The sequence below is a fragment of the Leucopleurus acutus genome (assembly GCF_964270905.1).
Source record: "Leucopleurus acutus genome assembly, chromosome: 11".
In the NCBI taxonomy this organism is placed as follows: Eukaryota; Metazoa; Chordata; class Mammalia; order Artiodactyla; family Delphinidae; genus Leucopleurus; species Leucopleurus acutus.
Genome location: NC_139152.1, coordinates 90,090,383 through 90,115,688, shown reverse-complemented (window position 1 = coordinate 90,115,688; position 25,306 = coordinate 90,090,383). Strand labels below are relative to the sequence as shown.

The following is a 25,306-nucleotide window of genomic DNA, read 5'->3' as shown; positions in this document are numbered from 1 at the left end:
ATAATGCTGCAGTGAACATGGTGTGTAGCTATCTCTTCAAAATACTGATTTCAGTTTCTTTGGAGAGTTACCTATGTTACCTGTGTGATGCGATGGTTGCATTAATTGTCTTGATAATCATTCTACAACATATAGGTATATCAGATCATCATGTTGGACACGTTAAATAATACAGTTATGTGTCAACTATTCCTCAGTAAAGTTAAAATAAAACAAACCTTAAAAAAAGACTGAGGAGCAATTGCAAGGGATTATCATCCGTAAATACCCAGATGGAGGAGGTGCAGGGATTCCCCGCCAGTGGTTCGTTTGCACCTCTGTCCTCGTCTGGATTACCATCCTGGGCTTTCCCTGGGACTGACAGAACCCAGCAAAAAAATGTGAGTGACATCATAGAAAAGGAGAGAGCCGCCTCCTAGTCATCTCCCTGAGAGCTGTTCCTGTCAACCACCTTTATGCTTAGACATCCCTCCTCCCCCGCCCCCGCCTTGTCGCCCTGGGCCCTCAATTGCCCAATCTCCTCTTACAGCATATGCGACATTTCTCCACAGCAGGTCAGAGGTATCTGAATCAGAATGGCAAGACCGATCCTGAATTGGTTAGCAGAGCCCTGTGGGACCTGCTCTAAGTAAGGGAATCTCAGCTCAGACAATTATCTGAGAGAAATGGCTCAAGTTGCTGTCCTTCCCAGGCAAGCTTTGCCGGTCGGACCCACATGTATTCAGCGCAGACTGAATGCCCAGCGCAGTGCAGGCAGGCTCGTCGTCAGCTCTGCTCAAGGGGACAACAAAAGCAGTAGAAAACATGACTCCCGTCTTCAGGAAAAGCCTAGCATCAAGTTGCAGCAGCAGCACATATACTGAGGAAACATTTAACCCTTAATCTCATTCAGAGTTGATTTCATATCTTCCTAAGGAATGTTTAACTGTTTACAGCACAGGTTGGTTCATGCCAGATTTACCCACCACCTACTTTTGTTTGTCTCAAGAGAGGAATGGTTTTCACATTTTTTAACAACTGAGAAGAGAAATCAAAAGACAAGTATGTTTTGTGGCACATAAAAATATGAAATTCAAATTTCAGCGTCCAGTAATGAAGATTGATTGACACACAGCCACACCATTCATTTTTGTTTTGTCTGTGGCTGCGTTGGGGCTAAAACTGGCAGAAGTTGAGTAGCTGCAACAGAGACTTATTGGCTCACAGGGCCAAAAATATACAGTCTGGCCCTTTAAGAAAAAGATTACCAGTGAAAGCTTGCAGCTTAGCGGAAGGAACATAATTTGGGGAATCCAGACTTGGATCAGGATCTTGCCTGTGCCACCTAGCTTTCCACAGCAGGCAAATGAGAATAAGAAGATGTCCTTAATAGGCTGTTGTGAGGATTAAATAAGCTATTGTAAACAGAGCACAGAACCCAATGATCTAGAACTAGTATAGATGCTCAATAATTATTGGTTACTTTCACCCAACTTAGTTGTTATGCAAATATGATTTCTTTTCTAGGCACTGAAAGGACAAAATCGCATGAGATCTAGTCCTTTTTTTTTTTTTTTTTTCCATTTTTCTTTGATTCTAGTCCTGCTTTTAACTGGAGAGAGACGTCTCCAAAGATAAAGGGGAAAGGAATGGAACTAATGTATGTATGTGATCTGTTAAAATCTTTCGTCCCCACCTATGAGGGAGAGAGGGAGGGAGGGAGGAAAGAAAGGAGTTACAGGTGTGATTACTCCCTAAAGTAATTAACCAGGATTCTGTGGTTGAGGATATCAGGAGCAGACCTCTCTTGAGGAGGAGATGTTTTTTTGTTTTTTTTTTTTTGCGGTACGCGGGCCTCTCACTGTTGTGGCCTCTCCCGTTGCGGAGCACAGGCTCCGGACGCGCAGGCTCCGGACGCGCAGGCTCAGCGGCCATGGCTCACGGGCCCAGCCGCTCCGCGGCATGTGGGATCTTCCCGGACCAGGGCACGAACCCGTGTCCCCTGCATCGGCAGGCGGACTCTCAACCACTGCGCCACCAGGGAAGCCCGAGGAGGAGATGTTTTAGCTGAGACCCGAAGGGTGCACTGGAGCTGGCCATGGGCCTCGCCTGGAAACAAGAACCCAGCAGCCCCAGTGGGGGCACGGGCTTGCCTTGTTCTGGAACTGACTGCGGGGTGAGGGGCAGGAGAAGCTTGAGGTGAGACTGGGAATCAGGCAAGAGCTTCCTGGGCCGTGATGGGATGCTCTGGAGTTTGGATTTTGTTCTGTAACACAGTGGTAAAGACAGCCTCTAGCTGAGAACATCAGTGATCTTTTGTACATTACTAATTAGTAATAATGACTAGTGTAAGATTAATTCCTATTTATCATTCCTCGATCAATAATTTTACAGGACCCCCCCTTGCATGTCAATAAGCTATTTATTACTGTGCTTTGCTTTGCCTACCCATGTCTGATCCTCTCTCCAAATGTTCATATGATTGTAGGACATCAAGGGACACATTCTTAATTGTGTGTTCCAACTGTGACTTAGATGGCTACGGCAAAAGAGACTCCCAGTAGCCTTCACTTATCATTCAGTATTTCCTAGAGAGGTATTTATCGCTACGTCATCTCCTCGCCCCTCTCTCTGGCCCCGCATGGCTCCGTCAACACACAGATGGGATACTCCAGATGGCTCTGGACTGTGGAGCATGGCCGTTCCAGCACCTTCTACTGCTTTATCTTACCACACTACTCCCCCATTTCCTACCTTTTTTGGAATTATCACCAAGAGGTACCTCAAAATCTTTGTATAATTAAAGTAAAAAGCTTGTATTTGAGGAAAAAAATCCACAGGAGTAATTCTGCACAGGGTAGAATATTCCCCAAGGGAAACTTGCCTCTGGAGAAAAGAACTGTATCGTTGCCTCCATTTCACAGATTAGAACAGAGATGTTAAGTGACAGTCCCAGTGTCACACAGCCAGGAAGCGTCAGAGACCAGATTCAGTCCCAAGTCTGTCTGACTTCAGACCCTAGCTCTTTGCAAAACCCTCTGCTTTGGCCCAAAGGTAGCAAGTGGGCTAAGGAGATGGGCCAGAGAGAACTTCCTGATGCAAAGTTTGTGACACTTCTGGCTATGATTGGGAGATGGACAGTCATTTAACACAAGAACAGTGTTTTGACTTCCTGGCCTGATTTGTCCTGGCTCCACCCATCCTGGACGAGCTAACTGCACTGTACAGAGCCTCTAGGATCTGTTTTTAACCAGTTTATTTGTGTGTTTCAAAGCCCTTTTTCCAATTAGCCATTCAGCAGGTTAATTAATTGAACTTCTGTTAGGTACCTCTGGGCAGGTCCTCTGTCTTATTTCTGAACTCATTCATTTATTTATCAGCTCAGTTGTAAGCATTCTCTGGGTCTGTCTGCCAGGCCTGCCATAGGGATGGGTTCTCCTGCCCTGGAGAACTCAAGAGGAGACCCCGAGCAGCAAGATGAGTAGTGTTAAGGGAATAGCTTGTGGGTGGAGAAGAGACACGTGGCCAGCTGCGCTGCAGGGTCCAGGAAGGCATCCAAAGAGAAGGCTGGGAAGGACAAGGGGCGGAGAGGGTAGGGGGTAAATGGAGGCAAGAGGGAGAAAGAGCAAATCATATTTAGCTCAGTTAGAGCTCAGAATTTCATGATTTTTTTCTTCCAGTGTTATAATTGACATACAGCGCTGTATAAGTTTAAGGTGTAGAGCATCATGATTTGACTTACATGCGTCATGAAGTGATCACCACAGTGAGTTTAGTGAACATCTATCCTCTCACATAGATACAAAAGAAAAAGAAAAAACTATTTTTCCTTGTGACGAGAACTCCTAGGATTTACTCTCTTAAGTTTCGCATGTAATACAGCAGTGTTAGCAGTATTTATCTTGTATATTACACTTATAGCACTTATGTATCTTAGCACTTATGTATCTTAAAACTGGAAGTTTGTATCTTCTGACCACCTTCATCCAATGCCCCCTCCCCATATCCCACACCTCTGGTAACCACAAACCTGATCTCCTTTTCTATGAGTTTGGTTGGTTGGTTGGTTGGTTTTTAAAGTATAATTCCATGATTTTAAAGAGATTCATAATTGTTCGTAAGAGATCCAGTTATAAGAGGGCTGGGGGAAAAAAAAGTAAGCATAGCTTAGGATGACTGCACGCCCTTAAAAGCCAACACCAGGAGGCCAGCAAATTCCTTTATTTTCTGATCCCCACCCTCCCAATACGGAGTCCATCCATCTGGGATCTTCTTTGGTTATCGTGATTCCGAAGAGTCCCCCGGAATGATTGCTGACAGGTAGAGCTCTCACCACGCTTCCCCTCCCCCACTTAACAGAAGCAGAAATTTGTTTCTGGGGAGGCATCTCACCCTGCATTAAAGAGCTCCTTAAAAGGATAAAGGGCTTGGTTCCACTTTCCCCCGCCCCCATCCTTCTTTCTGTGTTACTGGAAAAGTCATCAAGGGAAGGACACTGATTACTCTTGCCCAAAAGCTTGAACCGGGGATCCTTTTGCACATTCTTTAAAATGATTGACACCACAAAAAAGCTGGGTTTAGTTCTCCCTCCTCTTTCCCCAGCACTCAGTGCACGCCCCGCTAATCCAATTTGGAGGAAATCCTCTCCCATGAACGGGGCAGCCTGTGGGTTTGCCACATCAGGCGGGCAGAGAGCAGAGAGCACATTCATTCGTGAAGGTTCAGACCCCAAAGGGTTACCACGGCCTCCTTGCCTGCCAGATTCACTTTCTAGTAGATAGGGCCCTTTGTGTGCCCACGGGAATAATGTTAATAGTGCTAGCTAACATTTATTGAGCAGTTGTTATGAATGTGATACTTCAAATGGATTATTTACTTGTTTAACGTTCACAGCAGCCCAAGAGGCAGGCACTCCTCACCGTTCTGCAGCATATCAGCTCGCTCAGGGCCTTTGCACTTGCAGGTGATTCTGCCGGAGTTCTTGCCCCATTATCAGCGTGGCATGCTCCCTCGCCTCCCGCAGGTCTTTGCTTAAATAACATCCCCTTCTCAGAGAAGCCTTCGCCAACCACCCATTGAAAATTTCAACAGGTCCCCCACCTGAGTCTTCCTGCCTTTCTGTGCTCTATCATTATCATCATATATCATCTGTATGTTTAACCTACTTTGCTTATCGTCTGTCTTCTATTCATGTAAAGCCTCCACAAGGATAAGGATTTCTGCTTTCAGAATGGGTTCTGGTACGTAGGAGACTCTCAACAGGTATCGACTGAGCGGGAAAAAAAAATGTAATATCACCATAACCATTTTACAGGCTAGGAAAGAGAAGTCTACAGACATTCGCACACGGGCCCCAGGTTCTATGGAAAATAAATAGTGGATCCAGAATTAATCTTCATCTCGGGCCTCCAAGTCTTTACAGCACTACAGGGCCAGCACTCGACCAAATCCAAAGCCTTCTCTAGAACTATGGTTGTTCTAGGAAACAAGGAGACAGAACTGCCTACTCACCCCATTGAAATGTCCCCTTGAAGTCGGCTTTGGTACGATAGGGATTCGCATGAATAGAAGAGCTATCTCAGCCCCTCCTCTGCTCTGGACACTTGCTTATTGAGATCCAACTCCCCGGAAAGAATTCACTTCAGTTCAACACAAGTGCAGGTCATTATGGCCATCTTGAGCAGACCAACTGTGTGCTGTAGATGGTGTTGGAAACTGTGGGTACAGAGGACGTGAGATACAGGGCCACCTGTACGTATCTACACTCACTGCATCTTGACGTCGCGGGCGTAGACTGGGTTACGTAGTGCTTTTCTGCATCTGATTACCTGTACTAGTCACGTCCTACTTCGTCTTATCAACAACGGTATTAGAAAATGCATGGGCTTGGGAGCCGGATGAAACTGTGTTCAGCTTCTTACTTCTTAGCTTCTTAGTTACTTAGTATTTCTGGGGTGTTTTAAGGAATAGAGGTGATGGGCATCCCTAACACAGTACCTGGGGCCCCTGCCTGGGGCCTGGCAGGTACCTAGTAGTGGGTTGCTGCCAGCTTTGTTAGCTATCAGTGTCATCATTTATTTTTGGTCAGCTTATGAGTGGTGGATTCAGTGCCTACAGGTGAATAGGAGCTTAGTTTGGGTTTTAAAAAAATCTGCCCCAGGTAATAACAGTAGCACTTACTTAATTGAAACTAGCCTTTGTGTTAGTCACTGTGCTGAGTGGTCTACTTTATCTTTTTTAATCCTTATCACAGTCCTATGAGTTATTATTTATACCTATTTTACAGAAGAGTACACTGAACCGTAGAGCAGTAATTAGGTCACTTAACCAAGGTCGTGCAGCTAGTAAGCATGGAGCTGACATGTGGATTGATGCTGGGACCTTTAATCTCTGTGGTCAGATCCCCATGTAATCCAAATATGGGACTTGGGAAGTGACTCTCTTCTTGCTATCATTCTCAAACTAGTTAAGGGAGCAACAGAAAGTATCAGAGCTGGAGTCCAAACACTTACGTTCAAGTCTCTGCCGCTCATGAGCTGTACAGCCTCAGCTTCCTTACACGTAGAAGAAGTGTAACCATCCCAATTTCACAGAGGCAGTCAGGGAATTAAATGAAACAACATACATGTCACTAGTCAGGATCCCATCATCTTATCAGGTAATTCAAGGTATTTTAATGAAGGGACTGTTGATGGGATGGACAGAGAGCCCTGAAGGTGTCGGCAAGGAGGCTGAGGCACCAGAGACCGGCAGAAGCGGCAGCTGTGACCAGCTCTGGGCCAAGAGATACGTGTTAGTTTCCGAAGGCCGCCACGGCTAAGGACCACGAACTGGATGGCTGAGATGTCAGGAACTTATCTTCTTACCATTTTGGAGGCTGGAAGTCCAAGATCAAGGGTTGGTTCCTTCTCAGGCCTCTGGCCTTTCCTCGTGAGATGGCTGTCTCGTCCCTGTGTTTGCACATGGCCGTCCCTCTGTACCTGTCTGCCCAGGTTTCCCCTTATAAGGATGCTGGTCCTACTCGATTAGGAACCTCCAATGACCTCATTTTAAGTTAACACCTCTTTAAAGACCCTACCTCCAAATATAGTCACATCCTGAGGTCCTGGGTGGGGGTTAGGACTCCAACATATGAATTGGGGGAGAGGGGCACACAGTTCAGCCCATAGTAAGATACAAAGAAGAGGCGATGCTGCCAGACACCAGTGAGAACTAGAGCCGCGCCCAGAGGAAGCTGCAGGGGAGGGGAGACAGGCCCCGCTGGAGACACTGCAGACTCGAGAGCGCACAGGGAGGACGGCACCCTCCTTCCTCCCACCCTCCAGTCTGTCGCGAGGCTTCCGACGGGGAATCTGCCACCAGGGATCCCAGGCAGTTCCGTCTGTGATGGCCGTGAGCTCTGCATACCTCCCCTGCATACCTCCTGTTCTTTCAGCACCTGCTTGTTCCTCGTGTGCGTGAACGATTGAATGATGAAGAGATACGTAGCGTGCCCTTCCGTGTGGGTTCACTTTGTTCAAGTTGGAAATGGCAGGAATGCTCCTTGCCCTTCCACAGTCCATTAGCTCGGCGCTCAGGCAGGCTCTAGCGCACGTGCACCTGGTCTGCACTGCCCGGCTATCCGAGCCGTCTCTCCCTTCTTGGTGAGCAACTGAAACATCATCCTGTGCAGTGAAGCATCTAGCCAGGCCGGTAGGGAGATGAAGGCTTGTGATTTGTTAAAAATTAAAATCTCCGTTCCAGCAAGCCAGGCAGCAGATCGGACTTCTGTTCAGGGAGTAGTTATTTTTCAGTACCTGCTAGAAAGCGCGTGGGGCTGTGGACCCCCAGGCAAGCTCTGTGGCGCGGTGCTCAGCTCTTGCATTTACTTCTGGCTTTTCTGAGCATCAAAACATGCTCCCTTTTGTTCAGTGGTCGTTTTAAGATCAACACCTTGGACACTCTATATTTTTCCCCTATACAGATCCATAAAATACTTTCTTCAAACTGAAAGAGACAGGCTGGAGAGTCTTTAATAACTACCTTAACTACAGTAGGTTTGCACTCAACAGACACGCATACAAATGACGCCAAAAGACGTGTTCAAGAATGTTTACAACGGCTTTCAAAGCTGGCAGCATCCCACGTGTCCGTCAGCAAGGTAATGGATAACTAGGGTGAGATATATTCATAGTGTAGGTAACGATACAGAATTAAATGAACGGACTACAACAGCGTGCAGTAATGCAAATGGGCTTCCCAGAAATACTACTGAGCCAAAAGGCCAGTCATAAGAAGGGTGAATACTGTATGATTTGATTTATATATAATTCAGAACCTGATAAAACTGAACTGTGGTGTAAGAATTCAGGATAGTGGCAGGACAGTGGGTGTATGTGTGAATATGAGGGGGATTCTGGTCTGTTCGTGATGTTCTGTCTCTTGGTCCAGGTTCTAATTACAATGGCGATTTCACTTCGTGAAAGTTCATCACGTTGTGTACTTAGGATCTGTGTACTTTTCTGAATGTATATTATACTTCAGTAAAAAGTTTACTTATAAAAATCTTGGCTAAAATGCATTTGCCAGCCACCAAAGCCTTTATGTTCTCAGTCCTATCACAGTTCTGTTCAGTGAGAGGAAGAGATATGGTACAATTCTGTTCTCTTAAAGGACCGCTCCCCATGACATGAGATCTGAACCCACCTCCTTTTAAAGGAACCAACCTCGCTTGCCCAGAACACACCTCTCTATTTCAGTGCCCACAGCACCTCCAGATGCTTCAGAGCAGGGACCACTGTGTTTTCCATTTCTGTGTACCTAGTGCCTGACACGTAGAAGTCGCTTGATGGACGTTTATTGAATGAATTAATGAGTGAGTGAGTGACCAGCCTTTTATAAGGTCTGAGCAGCCCTTTATACTACATCCATCCGCACTTTCAGAAATCCCAGCAAAGTCAGGGAAGGCTTCAGGTGGAAGGATTTCCATCTTCTCTCTCTGATAAAGAGCTTTTGAGAAAAAAAAAAAAAACACTTATAAATTAAAAGGTTCTCCTTTCGCTTTTTATGATCAAAAGTGAGCCCTAGGTAAAATCAGGGGATTTTAAAGTAGGTGAACTTTTATAAACTCACCTCTATTGGGTCATCATGCATGAGAAGAGGACTCTAGTGCTTCAAAGCAGAAGAGAGGAAAGTCGAAGTTATGTGGGTCATTGTCATAAACATTTCCACGATGAGGGCCGGCATCTTCCCCAGAGCCTCCTGTGTAGCCAACCACTCAGTGCCCACTTAAAGTTTTCTTTCTCTGGTTCAAGCCAGTGAAGCCACAAGAAATGCTAAAGGACCAAAGAATAAATCTTCATTTTCGTGTATCAGCCCTTACAGTGCAGGTGGAGAGCTGAGAAAATGCAGGTGGAAGTGAAGGGAAAAGCAATATTCTACCAGCTTCCTGGGGGAGAGCAGGGGCGCGGGGAAGAGGTCCTGGTAAATAAGTCTAGAAGGTGTTGGATGTGGTAACCACCTCTGAGATTCGCCATATGCACACTGCTAAAACCAACACTGTTTAACTTTATTTAACCCGCTATCTACTAAACTTATTTAACACAGCTAACTACCTGCTTCCCACAACACCTATTAGCATCCTGCAGAAGGCCATGGAAAACACTGCCTTGAGGAATAAAAGGTTTAATCTGAAACCTGCTCTGAACTGGTCTGAAGACATCAGGGAGCCACTTTGGACCTCAGTTTCTTCTTCTGAATTAAGGAAGCGCGTGATCAGAATTGACCAGGTCAGTTCTAGCCGTATTCTTTAGCTTGGCTGAAGGATGAAAACTGGCTCCATGGAAAGATAGAAAGAAAGAAAGAAGACAATGGTAGAACCTCCTCTTAAACAGCAGGTTTTCATAACATGAGCTTAAGGTTGTCCATTCGCTGAAAGGGTTTTAAGGCGTTCTCCTGGCCTGCAAGAGGTGGTCCAACACAGGCTGCGAGGTTGTGGACTCAGATGCAGAAAGAAGAGGATTTCTGTGCCGTGTGGGAGGGAGAGTTGATGTAAGTTAGCTCTGGAACCGTGTGCTGATTGAAATAGTTCTTGACTGCCCCCCATGGTCCCTTATACCTGGTTAGAACCCACCTGTGCGAGCAGCTTCAGTCACACAGGGCCACCCTGCCTCTCCTGGTCTTGTACGCTTGGTCTCTCCCAGGTTCTGACACATGTAGTCTGGTTCTGGCCTGTGGTCTTCACAGAGTTCCCCAAACATTCACATTACTGTTCCTCCAGGAGCTCCCTGACTTGTTTTGGTTTTAGGCCACCGATTCAGCAAGGTCTCGCCATATTTACTATGGGCGTGTACACAGACACACACGCACGCCAGGAGGCAGCATGGCGTGGCTGAAAGACCACAGGTCTAAGAGCGAGACTAATTTTGCCACCCACTAGCTAAGTGCAAGCCTTGGTTTCTTCATCTCAAAAATGGGGATCATTCCATCGACCTAGCAGGCTTGTCGTAAGAGTCAGAGGTCATCTAGGTTAGGCACCTTGTCTTCAGGATACAGCAGTTGCTTAATTAATAGTAGGTGACAGTCATCAGCATTGTCACCATTTTTAGTCTGTTCTCCCTTTTACAGTCGCATTGGTAAAAATCAATATCTCGCTCATTTTTTTAAAAAAGCATTATTTTCTCTGTCCGCATCCACATCCAGCTTCCTTTCCCTGCCATATTGGCTACCGAGATGTTACTACATATTCAGTTTGGGAAAAAAAAAACATTGTCCTCTGATCCACAGATGAAACAACGCCCTTCCTCTGGACCAGATGTTCACAGGAGAAGCCTTTGATTTTTAATTTATTTATTCATTTATTTATTTAGTGTTGGTCTCTTAAGCTCCCACCCAGCACAGCAGGAGAAGGTAAGGCTGTGTGAGTGCCACGCATCCCAGCCAGCTCCATTGGGAGGGCCTTTCAAATTCAAGGCATGCTGCCTCTGTGCAGAGTGCTGGCCTCCAGGGCAAAGGGCTTGCACCATGCTCCCAGACCCCAGCGGCAAGTATGGAAAGGGCAGATGGCGCAGCAGCAAAGGCCAGAGTCAAGCTTTTTGGCACCCCTGTCCCCCTGACAGCAGGGAAGCAGTGTCAACGTCCCTCTGGGGGCACTTATTCCAAAGCCAAAGCTGTGTTGTTTCAGCTTGAAAGGGTCCCATTTCAGAAGGAGCCATTTTCATCATTTTAACTAGGATTCACTTAAAAAGCTTGTTCCCACATTGCCTGTGTGCACACGATTTGTATTAATTCGAGTGGGAATCAAGCAAGTTTAATGCGTGATGATTAGGTACCTTAATGAAGAAATGTATAGTTTCTGTAACTGTTATTTACAAACTTTTAGGCACCACTTCATATTTCCGAAGGCCTTCACAGTCATTAATTAGGGTATCTCCCCAGCACCATAGGAGTTAGGTCAATAAGTAGTTAGAGTTATGTTTCCCTGGAAATGTTGTTTTTTTAGCTCTTGTACAATCTGGGTACAAACTCCCAACCTTTGAAGAAACAGGCAGATTCTGTTGTAAGTACATATTCGTGTGATTATATTTGACAGGTTCAACAGACTCCTTAGCTGCTTAAGAACGTAATTTACTCACATGATTGTTCTTGGGGTGGATTTTCTTTCCAACAATTTCTTTTCTTCCTGTGGGTTGTAGCCCTTAGTGGCCACTTGCAATAACCCCAAGGGACATCTTAGTCATGCTGGTGGTGACACCCTAAGTGACTATTGACAGAAGACTAAGAAGCAATATGGACCTGGCAATATGTCACAATTTTTAAGCGTCCAGTGCATTCTACACGCACAGGAGATTTTTAGAGAGACCAGTGAGTTCAGGCTCATAGAGGAGTTTGGGGTATGGATACTTATTCTCAATGAATATTTCTCAAGTCAGCAATATTGAGTACTGTTCCTACTGTACTCAGTACTTTTTTTTTTTTTTTTTTTGCTGTACGTGGGCCTCTCACTGTTGTGGCCTCTCCTGTTGCGGAGCACAGGCTCTGGACGCGCAGGCTCAGCGGCCATGGCTCACGGGCCCAGCTGCTCCGTGGCATGTGGGATCTTCCCTGACCGGGGCACGAACCCGTGTACCCTGCATCGGCAGGCAGACTCTCAACCACTGCGCCACCAGGGAAGCCCAGTACGTTTTTTTTTTTTTTTTTTTTTTTTGGACTTCTCATAGGATCTTTACTTCAAGATAGGAAATAATAAATCATGGCATATACCAGATGCTTTTAAAGATATAATTTTTAAGCCCTTATAATCATCTTGGAGCTAATGTGGGATTGTCCCCTTATTACAAATAAGGAACTGGGGCTCAGGATCCCAGTGGCTTTTTTAAAGAGATATTGCAATAAGTGATCCTATCAGGCCTCAAAACCAGGACTTACGTTTCCAAGTCCAGCACAGTTTTCATGTTACATACAGCTCCCTTCTGTGATAGCTACAAAAATGCCTGTGTTGCTGGAATTCATTCTACTGCATCAGTGTGAGGATACGGGGATATTTATTCCACAAATAACCTGTGGTTAATTATAGATTTATGAGCAAAGACAAATGTTTTCACCCATGCTAGACAACTTTATGCAGCCTCTTTTTAATTGTCTTTTTTGAGAGAAGAGAGGGAAATGGGTCATTACCTTTTAAGGTCTGCTATTCAAATGTGGTAGAAAAGATCTGCTGCCTGATTGACATTCACAGCCCTGAAGGGAGAAGTCTGTCTGGCCTGACCTTCAGCAGGTAATCCTCTGCCTCTTTTAGATTTCAGTTTGGACATCAGTTATTTCAGGAAGCTTTTCCCTAATGGTCCCTCCACACCCAGATCACAATCAGTTCCCCTGTCCCCGGCTCCCCACGGTTCTTCACACATCTCTTATCTGTCACTGTTTTCCATTTTCTTGGTTACCCATCTCCCTTCCCTGTTAGGCCTTGCTCCCCAAGAACAAGGACTGTGTTTTATGAACTGCTGAGTCCCCAGTTAACCCAGTGAATAGAACTGTAGGAGTTACTCAAAAGGTGCCTCTAAAATGAATTGTGTGTACATTATATTTCAACATCTGTATGCGCTGCAGTGTGCTCACCACCAAAAGTTTAGTTTCCATCCATCACCCTAGAGTTGACCCCTTTTATCCATTTCACCCTCTCCACCTTCCCCTCTGATAACCACGACTCTATTCTCTGTATCTATGTGTGTATAATGTTGTACACATGAAATTTTATATAGTGTTATAAACCAATGTTAGCCCCATCAATTTTTTTAAAAAACAAATTTCAGTTAGGTTGCACATAGTAGGTGCTCAACAAATAACTGTTGACTGAGTAAAAGAAGAGATGTGAAAGGCACTTTAAATGTAGACTCCATGAGTCTCTGTGATGGCCTAATTTGTAAGAGAAAAGGAAGATGAGGCAATTCAAGATGTTTCAAGACAAATAGCACCATCAACACAGCAATCCTTGTACAACATGGGAGGCTGTACCCCAGCTGAGTGCTCGGAAGTATGCCCAGTGAATTGGGATTAGGATGTTTATTGCAGCATTGTTTATAAGAACAGAAACATGGGAAACAGCCAAAATGTCCTTCAGCAGCGGAATGCACAAGTAAACTGTGGTGCAGCTATACAAGGAATGAATAAAGTGATTACAATGAATAAACTAGATGCTGAAACCGTAACATGGTTAACTCTTAAAAGCCATAACATTGGGTGAAAAGGTAAGTTAGAGTAGAAAATATGCACTGGGAAACATACTGAAAATGCCATATATTGTTTATTAATATATGCATAGAGAATACAAATTAAAAAAAACATGCAGGGAAGTGAAACCCAGTCACTCCAGGATACTGGTTACCCTTGGGAGAGGGAGGGCTACAGTGAGATGGTGGAGCTTCTCATTTACCTGTGACATTTTATTATGAACAGCAAATGTGGCAGTATATTAACATTTATTAAATCGGGGTGGTAGGTATTTGTCATATTAGTTTTGGTACTTTTCTGTTAGTTTGAAATAGTTCATGCTTCTAAAAGTTAAATTAAAATCACACAAAGGAGAAGGTTGGGTAACTGGGAGAAGGACCCTACATTTCTGCCTTTAGTCTTCTGTTCTGGACCATCCCCCTACCTCTTTTCAACTAGCCTGGCAAACTGTATGGAGTCACATCTGCCACTTAGGACTTGCTAAGTCTTAACACCATTTAAAAGCATCAATTCTCAGCTCAGTCTCCAGAGACTGATAGATCTACCATTGATGCCTCCAGAGGCTTTCAATCTTTCGTCATTGTTTATAGTTTCTGCATTCCTCATTTTTTCTATATATTGGAGCATCTAGCCCTAATTCTAAATCTAATTAGCATTAGTTTCTGCAATAAGATTTAGTGGAATTCTCTTTCATATGTGTGACTGGAATCTATTTTCTTGAATCCGTCACTATATTCTCTTGTTTTGTAACGCTGTCAATTTTTCTTTCCTTTCTCCCCCAAAGAAGCAATCAAATAATACCCTTGTGGTGAATTTTGCTATTTCTAAAATTCCTCCCGTGTTTGGGGAACACTTTCAGTGGTGTGCTGGACCTAACTCCCCCTAGCTCAGGAGGGCCAATTGTGCTCAGTCCTTCCCAACTGCTTGTTTGATGACATCACATCAGTAGCTGGAAATCGGCCACAATGAGAGTATTTACACGATGGCAATCAGCAGTCGCTACAAATCAAGGTTTGGGGTGTTTTTCCCCTGAAGAGCTAGCTGGTGGTTAAACATTTACCAGCCTACCACTAGGGGGCGTGGCAGTTTTCTGAGTTTGCAAGGCAAGTAGCATTTTCCTCCTTTTACCCAGGTAGAAACCAAAAGTCAGAAAAGGAGAAGGCCTTGGCCTGAGTCACAGAACTCCCCAGAGGCATTGCTGGGGCTCTGGTCTGTGTGGTATAGCTGAAGAAGCACCAGCTTTGGAGTCAGGCAGATCTGAGTTTGGATCTCGTAGAGCTGCTCTTGTACTGTGAACTGTTCAAGTGTCTGACCCACCCGCCCCCCTCAGTTTCCCCACCTGCAAAATAAGGATGACAATATTTACCTTATCGATGTGCAAAAAAACCTAACAAAGCACAAGGGAGATATGCAATAAATATGCTTTGCCCTTCTGACTTACAAGTTCAGATCTCTGTGTATTATCCTATTCTTCCCATAACCATATATATTTTATTTCAACTCTCTACCTGAACAAACACCTTTCACTAAATAGTGAATATCCTTTTGGGCTTCCCTGGCGATGCAGTGGTTAAGAATCCGCCCGCCAATGCAGGGGACACAGGTTCGAGCCCTGGTCCGGGAAGATCCCACATGCTGCAGAGCAACTAAGCCCGTGCGCCACAACTACTAAGCCTGCGCTCTAGAGCCCGCGAGCCACAACTACTGAGCCTGCGCTCTAGAGCCCGTGCTCCGCAGCAAGAGAAGCCACCGCAATGAGAAGCCCGCTCGCGGTAACCAAGAGCCACCACAGCCAAAAATAAATAAATAAATAAAATTTTTTTTTAAAGAATAGTGAATATACTTTTTCTCCAAGTATGTGCCACTGGAATAAGTAGAAAAAAGTCTCCGTGTTGACATTTATGTGTGATTTGGGGAATCAGTTTCTTTCCGGCAATCTTAGAAAATGCACTAGGTATCAACTAAGATCATTTTTCAGCTGCCTGGAGTTTTCTCCACTGACTCTTCTGCTGAGCTAAGCTTCCTGAGGCGTATTGATTGGGGAGGCCGTCACGGCCACGGTTCCATCCACCAGAGGAACTGCAGGGACCTTCTCTCGGCTGTCGTGCTCTGTGCTCTGTACTGTCTCTGCATGCTCTCACCGACCTGGTGGTAGACATTTACTCCTAAGCCATTCAGCTAAGCCAAAATGTATTTTTCTTTTTAGACTTTTACTAATGTATTTTTACCTGAATAATACATTTAGTTGTTTTTAACATTTTAAAAAATACAAAGGTGTATACAATGGCAATTTCCCTTCCTAGACAATCCCCCCCTTCATTCAGGTCCCTCCCCATGAGAACTAACCGCAAAAAAAGAAGGTGGCAAGGAGGAGGAAGCAGCCTCTGACTATTAGTATCTTATGAACCCAAAGGCTCTTGGAGCCCCATCTTGAACACCCAGCATCAGCACAGCCTTCACCATAGTTTCCATCTGTGTTGATTCTGTTGGACCAAAGAAGTCTGTCGAAACCAGGAATACTGCAACGAGCTCATAATGGCTTATCAGTAGGTATAAAGCAAATTGGCAAAGACATACCCAGAATAAAGTCAGAGAGGATCTGCTTTGTTTCTGTAAAGATAAATGGCATATGTTGTATAAACACCATCCATCAGCTAACCCTAGGTAGGTTGTCTTACATCTGGAGAAAAGCGTAAGAGAGAATCTGTGCTTACAGGTGATGTGCTATGTGTCAGGTGCAGTGCTAGGCTTTTTTTTTTGGTGGTAAAATAAGCATAACATAAAAATGCCGTCTTAACCGTGTTTAAGTGTACAGTTCAGTGGCGTTTGGTGCATTCACGTTGTTGTGCAGCCATCATCTCCAGGGAGCGCTGGGCTCCTCTGCCCGTCTCACTTAGTCCTCGGGACAGCTTCTGAGGTCTGTGTTAACGTTCTCCATACAATGAGGATATTTCAGAGAGATTGTTTAACGTCTCATCCTGAGTACCCGGCAGAGCCTGGGGTGGATCCAGATGTGTTCATCTCCAAAACACGTAGACAGGCGTGCCTGGCTGTCTCTCTTACTGTCGTATTTTTCCTCTCTTCCATCCTATACTGTTGTCTAGGGGTGATCCTGCTGCTTCTGGATAAGCTGCGGAAGATGAAGTGGGAGCAGATGTGGAGGCTGACTGCAGAGAGGGAGTTGATGGGCATGCTGTCCACATCCTTAGCTGATCAGGTAAGTAGGCAGCTTAGAAGGTACGGTTATTCCTGAGCACCCTGCTGCTGTGTCTCAAACTTGAGTCTGCATTATTCTTCCAGATCTGTATGACTGCTTACTTGGATAGATCTGCCCTGTACTTGCCAGCCTGAGATGACCGCACTCCCCTTAGTTCATTCCCCTTGTTCGTTCGTGTGCGTGTTCAGCAGACTTGCCCTGCACACTGCGCGTGCCAGGGAATATGTTCAGAAATTGGATTACGGAGATAAATGAAGGACACAGTCCTTGGCCTCAGAGAGCTCATAGTTTATTGAAGAAGAGTCATAAGTAAATGATAATTTGGTGTGTCAGGAGGTCACAGTCTTCATCTTGGTGTAGAATATCCAGTGCCTGCCCCCTGAGATTCCAGAATACCAAGGCATATTTCCCAGGCAAGATTCCATTTTCCTTTCTGGCAAATAGAATCTAACTTTTGAAGCAAAGCCTTTTGCTTAGATTCTATACTATGACCCCATCCTCAAGGGAAATGCATTTAAATAGAAGGGACAAACCTCCTTGGCTGGTGAAACCAGCTTTTAATCCAGGCAATCTGAAAAAACCCATGAACTCCACCAAACTATTAACATAAATTCATTTAAACCCCATTTCTCATTTTGGCTAAGAAATACAGAGGCCTGAGCCTTTGCCCTTGAATCTACCAGGGTCACACATCTAGATTATGAGTTTCCCATGGTATAAATGGCCATCTTGAAATGTAAAGACGATTTCTCTGAGTTCTCTGCATTTTATCCTTTCCTGTTTAACCAAAAAGCAAGCTCACTCCCTGTTTTAGTTCAACATTCAGTTGTCTGATTTGTTGAATTTTTGCAAAGTTTTCTAATGTGGAGGAAACAAGAAACTCTGTGGTGTTAGTTTACTATTTTTTTTTAGCATTGTTGTTATTCTGTATTTCCCGAGCAGCCAGAAACTAATTTCCTTTTTCAAACGTGAGATATGGTATAATGAAGGAGTTAAAAATTACCCAGGTAGCTGTTTTAAACCTGAGGGGAAAATTGTCCTCCATCATCATATTTCAAGTCAGGTCATAATGACTTGAGTGTGTCCCCAAAAGCTAGCAATTGCCTGTCCATGTCCATTGAGGATAGTTTATTCAGTCATCGCCTTCTGCGAAGGCCCATAATTCACCTCCCGACACCACCTGTCAGCAGCTAGTTAATATGTGTGGCCTGGCTGGTGCAAGAGCTTGGAGAAGAGCCGGCAAGAAGTAAAGCCTCCCTAGAAAAGTCAGAGTTGGATTTGGAAATGCGGAGCACGGGCACAGGCACCCTGGCCCGCAGGAATCCCGGGTTGCATCCATCATCGAGTCTGCCCAGCGCCCCAGGGAATGCTGCTGAAGCAGGATATATCATTTGTCTCAGCCCCTCAATAAGGAGAGCAACCTGTCATCACACAGTTTCCTCTCCAGGAGGCTCAGGATGGATGACAACAGGGTTCCTCGGTGAGGTGAGAAGAGGGGCGGAAAAGTGACTTCATTTATTTTATGCTGGCTCGGGTGGAAAAGACGCTCCGTGTCTGCCCCCTTCGCTGGACGGTGCTCACTGAGACCTGAGCAGGACCCGTGAGCTTCAAGTCAGTGTGGGGCATTCCCCCCTCTCTATCCAAACATGACTGCTTGGTTTCTAGAGATAAAAGGCAAGGGAGATGCCCTGCAGTGCAAGTGAGCCTGTGCTCCGAGCCGGAGGCTCAAGAGAGATTGCACAGGAGGTGTGGTGCCTCAAGAGCCAGCATCACAAGCTGAGCCCATCTGACTGTTGTGACTGTATCTCTGGCTTTTATCCCCTAGGATATTTTCAACGCTGTCATCAAACAAAACCCCTTCCTCGTGTATCAGCTCCCCTGCTTCTGGAACGTGCAGCTGTCAGACCACACCCGCTCTGAGCAGTGCTACAGAGACGTGTCTGATCTAAAGGTAGGGTAAGGAAGGCCCTGGTGGGCGGTGGCAGAGGGAAGCTGGATGGGGCAGCGCCCTTCAGGGGGATGATTGGCTCGGAGCTTTGTGTGCAGTGTGGTGAGAGAGAGAGAGAGAAGGGTGCAGAAGAGCAGAAAGAATGGGCTTTTATGCTTTGTTTTGTTCCCCCCCCACCCCGCCCTGTTTTGGCTTTCTGGAAAGCATCAGGCCTCCCAGCACAAGAACCAGCGTGTGTGGTTACTCTTCCTGCTACCTGCTGCTGGCTGTTTTGGTTCATGTTGGCTCCCCAAATCCAGTCATTTAATTCAAAGGAAAACATTTACTGAGGGCCTCCTTTGTGCCAGGTGCTGTAGATATGGATATGAATAACTTCTTTTCTACTTTCAAATCATTCTTGGCAGAGAGGAGCAGAGAAACATGTAAGGAAATAAATGTAAAAAAAGATGACAGATGCTATGATAGTTGTGGATGAGGTGAGATGCCAGCAGGGAGAAAGGACAGTGACAGAAAAGCCTTTATCATTGGTCTCTAAGTACCAAACACAGTGGTAAGGCCTGACAGGAGATAGACAAAGAAGAAGGGGTGTGTGTATCAATTACCTACTGCCACAGATAATGCTGCGTAACAAACTATTCTAATAGGGGCTTAAATCATCAACCATGTATTTAGTTGATGAGTCCACAGGTTGACTGGATGGTTGTCTGATAGTCACTGGCTTAGCCAAATGTCTGTGGTCAGCTTCAGATGGGGTGGCTGTGGCTAGGGCAACTTGGTTCTCCTCCAGTGTCTCCTGTGTCCTGTCAGCAAGCCAGTCTAGCTCGTTCTCATGGCAAAGCAGAGGTGGAAAAGGAAGCCCTAGGGCACACAAGGAAACCCGAGTCCTTTTTGCTGACATCCTATGTGCCAAAGTAACCGTGTGGCTGAGCCCAGAGTTAAGGGTGTCAGAATTCCCTACCTGTAGTCGTGAAGGGTTGAAAGAATGAAAAACTGATCTCAGCTATTAAATGACAGATGAATGATTTGAACCCAGGTCTGTCTGACACCAAGTGTGTTTGCCCTCTGGCTGTAAGAGAAGAACTAGATACATGCATCCATAGAGAGTTTGTTTCATTTAAAATTTATACCCATTGCCCAGGTGACGATGTGGTAACAATAATTGCAAGTTATAAAAAGGAAAAAGGGACCCAAACCTTGCTTTTCTAACAAGTCAGACTTCTCTTATTGGTTTCTGGTCCATATCCGCATTATATACCTATTGGTTTCTGGTCCATATCCGCATTATATACCTATTATGTCTTATTTATAGTCACAATTTACATGGAATTTTGTATTCTTCCATTGCTTAGCCATTCTGGTTACCTTAGTTGTTTTCAGACTTTCACAAATATAAATATTGAACAGCTCAAAGTTCACACCTTCTCAGGAGTGAAATCACAGAGTCAAAAATAAAGAACTGTTTTTTAAAGCACTTGAAGTTCATTGCAAAATATTTAAAACAGAAGTACCTGCATTATTCATTCTTTAAATCGGCATTTATGAAATTCCTTCAATATGTCATGTATTTGTTAGACATAAGGAAAATAGATGAAATGCACAGGAATATTTCCAAGAATATCATAAACTAGAAGTTCAAAGGGGAGGAAAATAAAACCAACCCTATAAAGAACACCTAAAAATGCTGCATAAAATTTTTTTTAATGTTTTGAAAGCATAGCTGATCAGTTCATAAATTAAATGAAGTAATAAACAGAGGCCAAAAAACAGTAATAAAGTGTGACTCCAGAATGATAAGCAAAAAGCAGCTGCATCTGACATTTGCTGGATATTTGCTTATCTTTGGTGTCTGGGAGCCTTGTATAAATGTAGATAGCTGTATAATTATTGTGCAAACAAGGGAATGCTACCATGGGTTGCACTGGGATAATAGGCCTAAATCAAAATTAGGCAACCCATACGTATAGCCATTCTGTTGAAATGCTATGTGTGGGAACTTGGGCCCCAACACGAAAAAACACAATTAGAAGACCCTGGCATAAAGTCAGGATCCATGAAGAGTGATATCCTCGGTAGATAAACAGTTTAAAAACCCATAGTATAGGAGGAAACAACAGAGATTGTTGCCTGTTTCATTCTTTGCTTTTGGTGGAATAAGGGAGAAATGTTTCCCCTGAGAACTCCTAATTTCAAGCGTGTGCTCATATTATTTGGGGAGCTAAAATTATATGTGTAGGGCAGAAATACAAAGAAAAAAATGAAAAATTTCCAGATCCCTGGGAGAAACAAACAGAAATCTGATCTTGAAGAATACTCTCAAAAACAAGACTTCAGAATCCTTTAGGTGGAGTTTCTAGAAAAATGAGTTCTCAGTCAGTTATCACTGAACACACAAGGAAGTAAGCTACCATGAGAGAGGGCAGAAACTGACCATAGAATTAAACTTCAAAGACTACAAGTATTAGACTCATCAGGCATGAAACATAATATAAGCATTTGTATTGTATAAAAAATAAAAAAAGAATATTGAAAGTAGGTTAGAGGAACAAGAGATTCTCAAAGATGAATAGGCCTATTTAGATCAACTAGGACTTGTAGAAGTGAAAAATATAATTATTGAAATTATAAATTAAATAAATGTGTTAAGGAGTAGATTAGACCCAGCTGAAGAGAGACTTAGTGAACAGGAAGACATATCTAAGGAAATTACCCAAAACACGCACACTGAAAAAAAAGAGGTAGAAAAATAAAGGGAAGTTAAGGTATTGGGATATGTCTAATTAGATTATCAGAAGGAGATAAAGAGAAAATTGGAAGTGAGGCATCATTGGATGGGGGTGGTGAATGGGAATTTTTCAGAACTGTTAAAAGGTATCCATAGATACAAGAAGGATTGTGTTTACCAAGCAGTGTAAAGAGAAAGCCATATTTAGACTTACAGTAGTGAAATTGCAGCACCCTAAAGAAAGCTGATTTTAAAAATAGCCAAAGAGAAAAGACAGATTCTCTACAAAGAAATTCCACATGTTTGATGAGAGTTCCAATGGCAGAAGCCAGAAAAGAGTAGAAAGAATATCTTCAATGTTCTGAGAGACAGTAACAACACACTGTGTACCTAGCAAAACAATCTTTCAAACATGAGAGAGGAATATCGAATTGAGTAAAAACAAAGAGAATTTACCACCAAAATACTTATGCAAAGAAACATCCAAAGGAAAATGTACTTTGGAATCCTTTGGAAAATGATTTCAGATTCAAAAAGGAATGTTGAACAAACAAATTAGAAATGTATTGAAACTCTGAACAGTTTCTACATGATAGCAGTAGTAGTAATAATAATGTAATTTGTTTGTTTAAAAACATTATACCTAAATTATCAGGCAGTGACATCATGTAAGTCAGGAGGGAAGTGATGAGAATTAAAGTACTTCTTGAGGTCATTGCTTTGTTGAGGAGGGGGATGAGATATTGAATTTAGCTGCTAAGCTAGGTATGCACGCTAACATTTCAAGGTTAAGCTCTAAAAGAACTGGAAAAAATGGGTGGGATGGAATGGAATAAGAAAAACCAAGATAACCAACCAAAATACCTCAATCGTTTAAAAGAAGAATTAGATGCAAGAAAAGAAAAATAAATAAGAGCATAGAAAAAGTAGGGGGAAATAGAGAACAAGAAATCAAAATGATATAAATAAGTCCAGCTATATCAATAATCAAATAAACTAATTTTGCCAGTGAGAAGATAGGTTGTCAGATTGACTAGGAAGCAATATTCAACATATGCTATTGATAAGAGACATGCCTGATACAAAACTACCCAGAAAGGTTGACAGTAAAATTATGGGAAAAGAATATCAGGCAGATATCATCCCAGATAAAACTGGGTGACTATCTTGATATCAGACAAAGCATTGGTAGGTACAGAGATGGTCACAACTTAAAAACAAAAAGTTCACCAAGAAGATACAAATGCAGATTCATTTACTCAATCTCTTAATGTTTTTGAGCCCAGTGATTCTTCCGAGGTTCTAGGAATACAACAAAGATTAAAGCAAACAAAAGCCTCTCACATGTGGAACTTTCTCTCTAGGAGATAAAGCAGAGTTATAGGAGATAATAAGAGAATACTGTGAACAATATTATGTCAATAAATTTGAAAACTGTGAAAGGAACATATTCCTATAAATGTATAGTTTATCAAAACTGACTTAAAAAATATAAAGTCTGGATTATTTTCTAGACATTAAACTTTCTTACAAAGAAAATAGTACCCCTAGATAGATAGTGAGAAGATGTTCTACCAATTTTTTTTTTTAATCAAAAGGTATTTCCAGTTTTTAGTCAACTTTTCCAAGGAATAGGAAAAGAGGAACGCTTTTTAACTCATTCAGTGAGGCCAGGATATCCTTGATACCAAAACCAGACAAGGAGATTACAAGGAAGGAAAATTACAGGCCTATCTCATTCAGGAATACTGATGTAAAAATCTTAAGCAAAATATTAGCAGACTGAATCCAGCCATGTATAAAATAGATCATACATCATGGCCAAGTTGGGTTTATTCCAGGAAATACAAGAGTGATCTAACATTGAAAAAAATCCACAAGTGTCATTTAGCACGTTAATAGATTAAAGGAGAAATACCATCTGATTATCTAGATAGATGCAGGAAAATTATTTGATAAAATTAAATATTCATTTGTGACAAAACCTCTTATGAACAGAATCTACTGAAAACCTACAGCAAACTTTTGCTGAGCATTTGCTTAGGGTTCTGCTAAATAATTAAAAGAAAACAGTAGGGTGCCCACGAACACCCACACACTTATGGAAATTTGATACATGACAAGGTGGCATTGCTGGCCATTGGAGAAAGGATGTAATTTTCTGTAAATGGTGTTGAGACGCCTGATTATGTATGATAATCAGGAAAAACTGAAAATGGGTCCCTGTCTCACACCATATACAAAACTTACTCCGATGGATTAGAGACTTCAAAGTGAAAGGCCAAATTAAATGTTGATTTTTTAAAAATTAGGAAATTAGCCTATGACCTTAGAATAAGGAAAACACCAAAAGCATATATCATAAATGAAAGGGTCAGTGAATTCAGCCACGTTGAAATTAATAACTCCATCAAAGTGGCATCAAAAAGAAAAGAAAAAAAAGTTTCAACATATACAACTAAGGACTAGTAAACAAAGTATACAAAAGATTTGAACAGAAATGTGTAAAATATGAATTCATTTCACGGAATTGCAAAAAAATGGCCAATAAACACTTGAAAAGATGTACAACCTCTTTGTTAATCAGGGAAGTGAAAATTAAGACCACAAATAATTGAAAAAGTGGTACTAATGAAGTCTCATTTAACAGTAGGAACTCTCCTGTAGTGTTGATGGGAGTGTAAATGTATACAACCAAATTGGGAAAACACTTTGGCACCATATTGTAAACTTGAAGTTAACACCTATTTTACAATCTAGGGCTTGGATGTAATTGGTCAAAAATTGAGACGTGGATGACTTCCTGCGGAAAGCACTCCACCAGCTACCAGTGGGCAAATGGTGACAGATTGACGTCAGGCCATGTGTCCTCATAACAAATGGCATTGTTTGACTAGGCAGTGGCACAGTAGACTTAAAAGCTCAAGTCTTTTTTTTTTTCTTTTTTTTCTTTTTTTTTGCAGTACGCGGGCCTCTCACTGTTGTGGCCTCTCCCGTTGCGGAGCACAGGCTCCAGACGCACAGGCTCAGCGGCCATGGCTCACGGGCCCAGCCGCTCCGCGACATGTGGGATCTTCCCGGACCAGGGCACGAACCTGTGTCCCCTGCATTGGCAGGCGGCCTCTCAACCACTGCACCACCAGGGAAGCCCTCAAGTCTTATTTTCATATCAAAAAGAAAAACAATAAACTTCCACAAAGATCAGTGCAACTAAAAACCTTGGCAGGCCTTATTGAAAAAGGAAGGAAATTCTGACAGCTTACAACGTGGATGACCTTTGAAGACATGCTAAGTGAAATACTCCAAACACAAAAGGACAAATATTGTATGACTCCACTTATATGAGATAACTAAAATACTCAAATTCATAGACACAGGAAGTAGAATAAAGGTTACTAGGAGCTGAGGTGAGGGGAGAATATGGAGTTAATGGGTACAGGGTTTGAGTGTGGGATGATGAAAAAGTTCTGGAGATGGATAGCAGTGATGGTTGTACAACAATGTGAATGTACTTAAGGGTGCTGAACTATACACTTAAAAATGGTTGAAATGGTAAATTGTATGTATATTTTACCACAATAAAAAAAAAATTGGGGGCTTCCCTGGTGGCGCAGTGGTTGAGAATCCGCCTGTCAGTGCAGGGGACACAAGTTTGAACCCTGGTCCAGGTAGATCCCACATGCCACGGAGCAGCTAAGCCTGTGCGCCACAACTACTGAGCTTGCGCTCTAGA

At 43.3% G+C, this 25,306-nt stretch overlaps 1 protein-coding gene across 1 annotated transcript in view; it reads left to right on the top strand.

Annotated features, from left to right (window-relative positions):
• Positions 1-25,306, top strand: part of LARGE1 (LARGE xylosyl- and glucuronyltransferase 1) — a gene marked incomplete at its 3' end in the record, with an annotated part of 588,892 nt that overhangs the window by 484,212 nt on the left and 79,374 nt on the right. The window contains exons 8-9 of the mRNA XM_082850531.1: positions 16,791-16,903; positions 18,729-18,854. Coding sequence (XP_082706657.1) covers positions 16,791-16,903; positions 18,729-18,854 — 239 coding nt within the window. The remainder of the gene's footprint in view (positions 1-16,790; positions 16,904-18,728; positions 18,855-25,306) is intronic.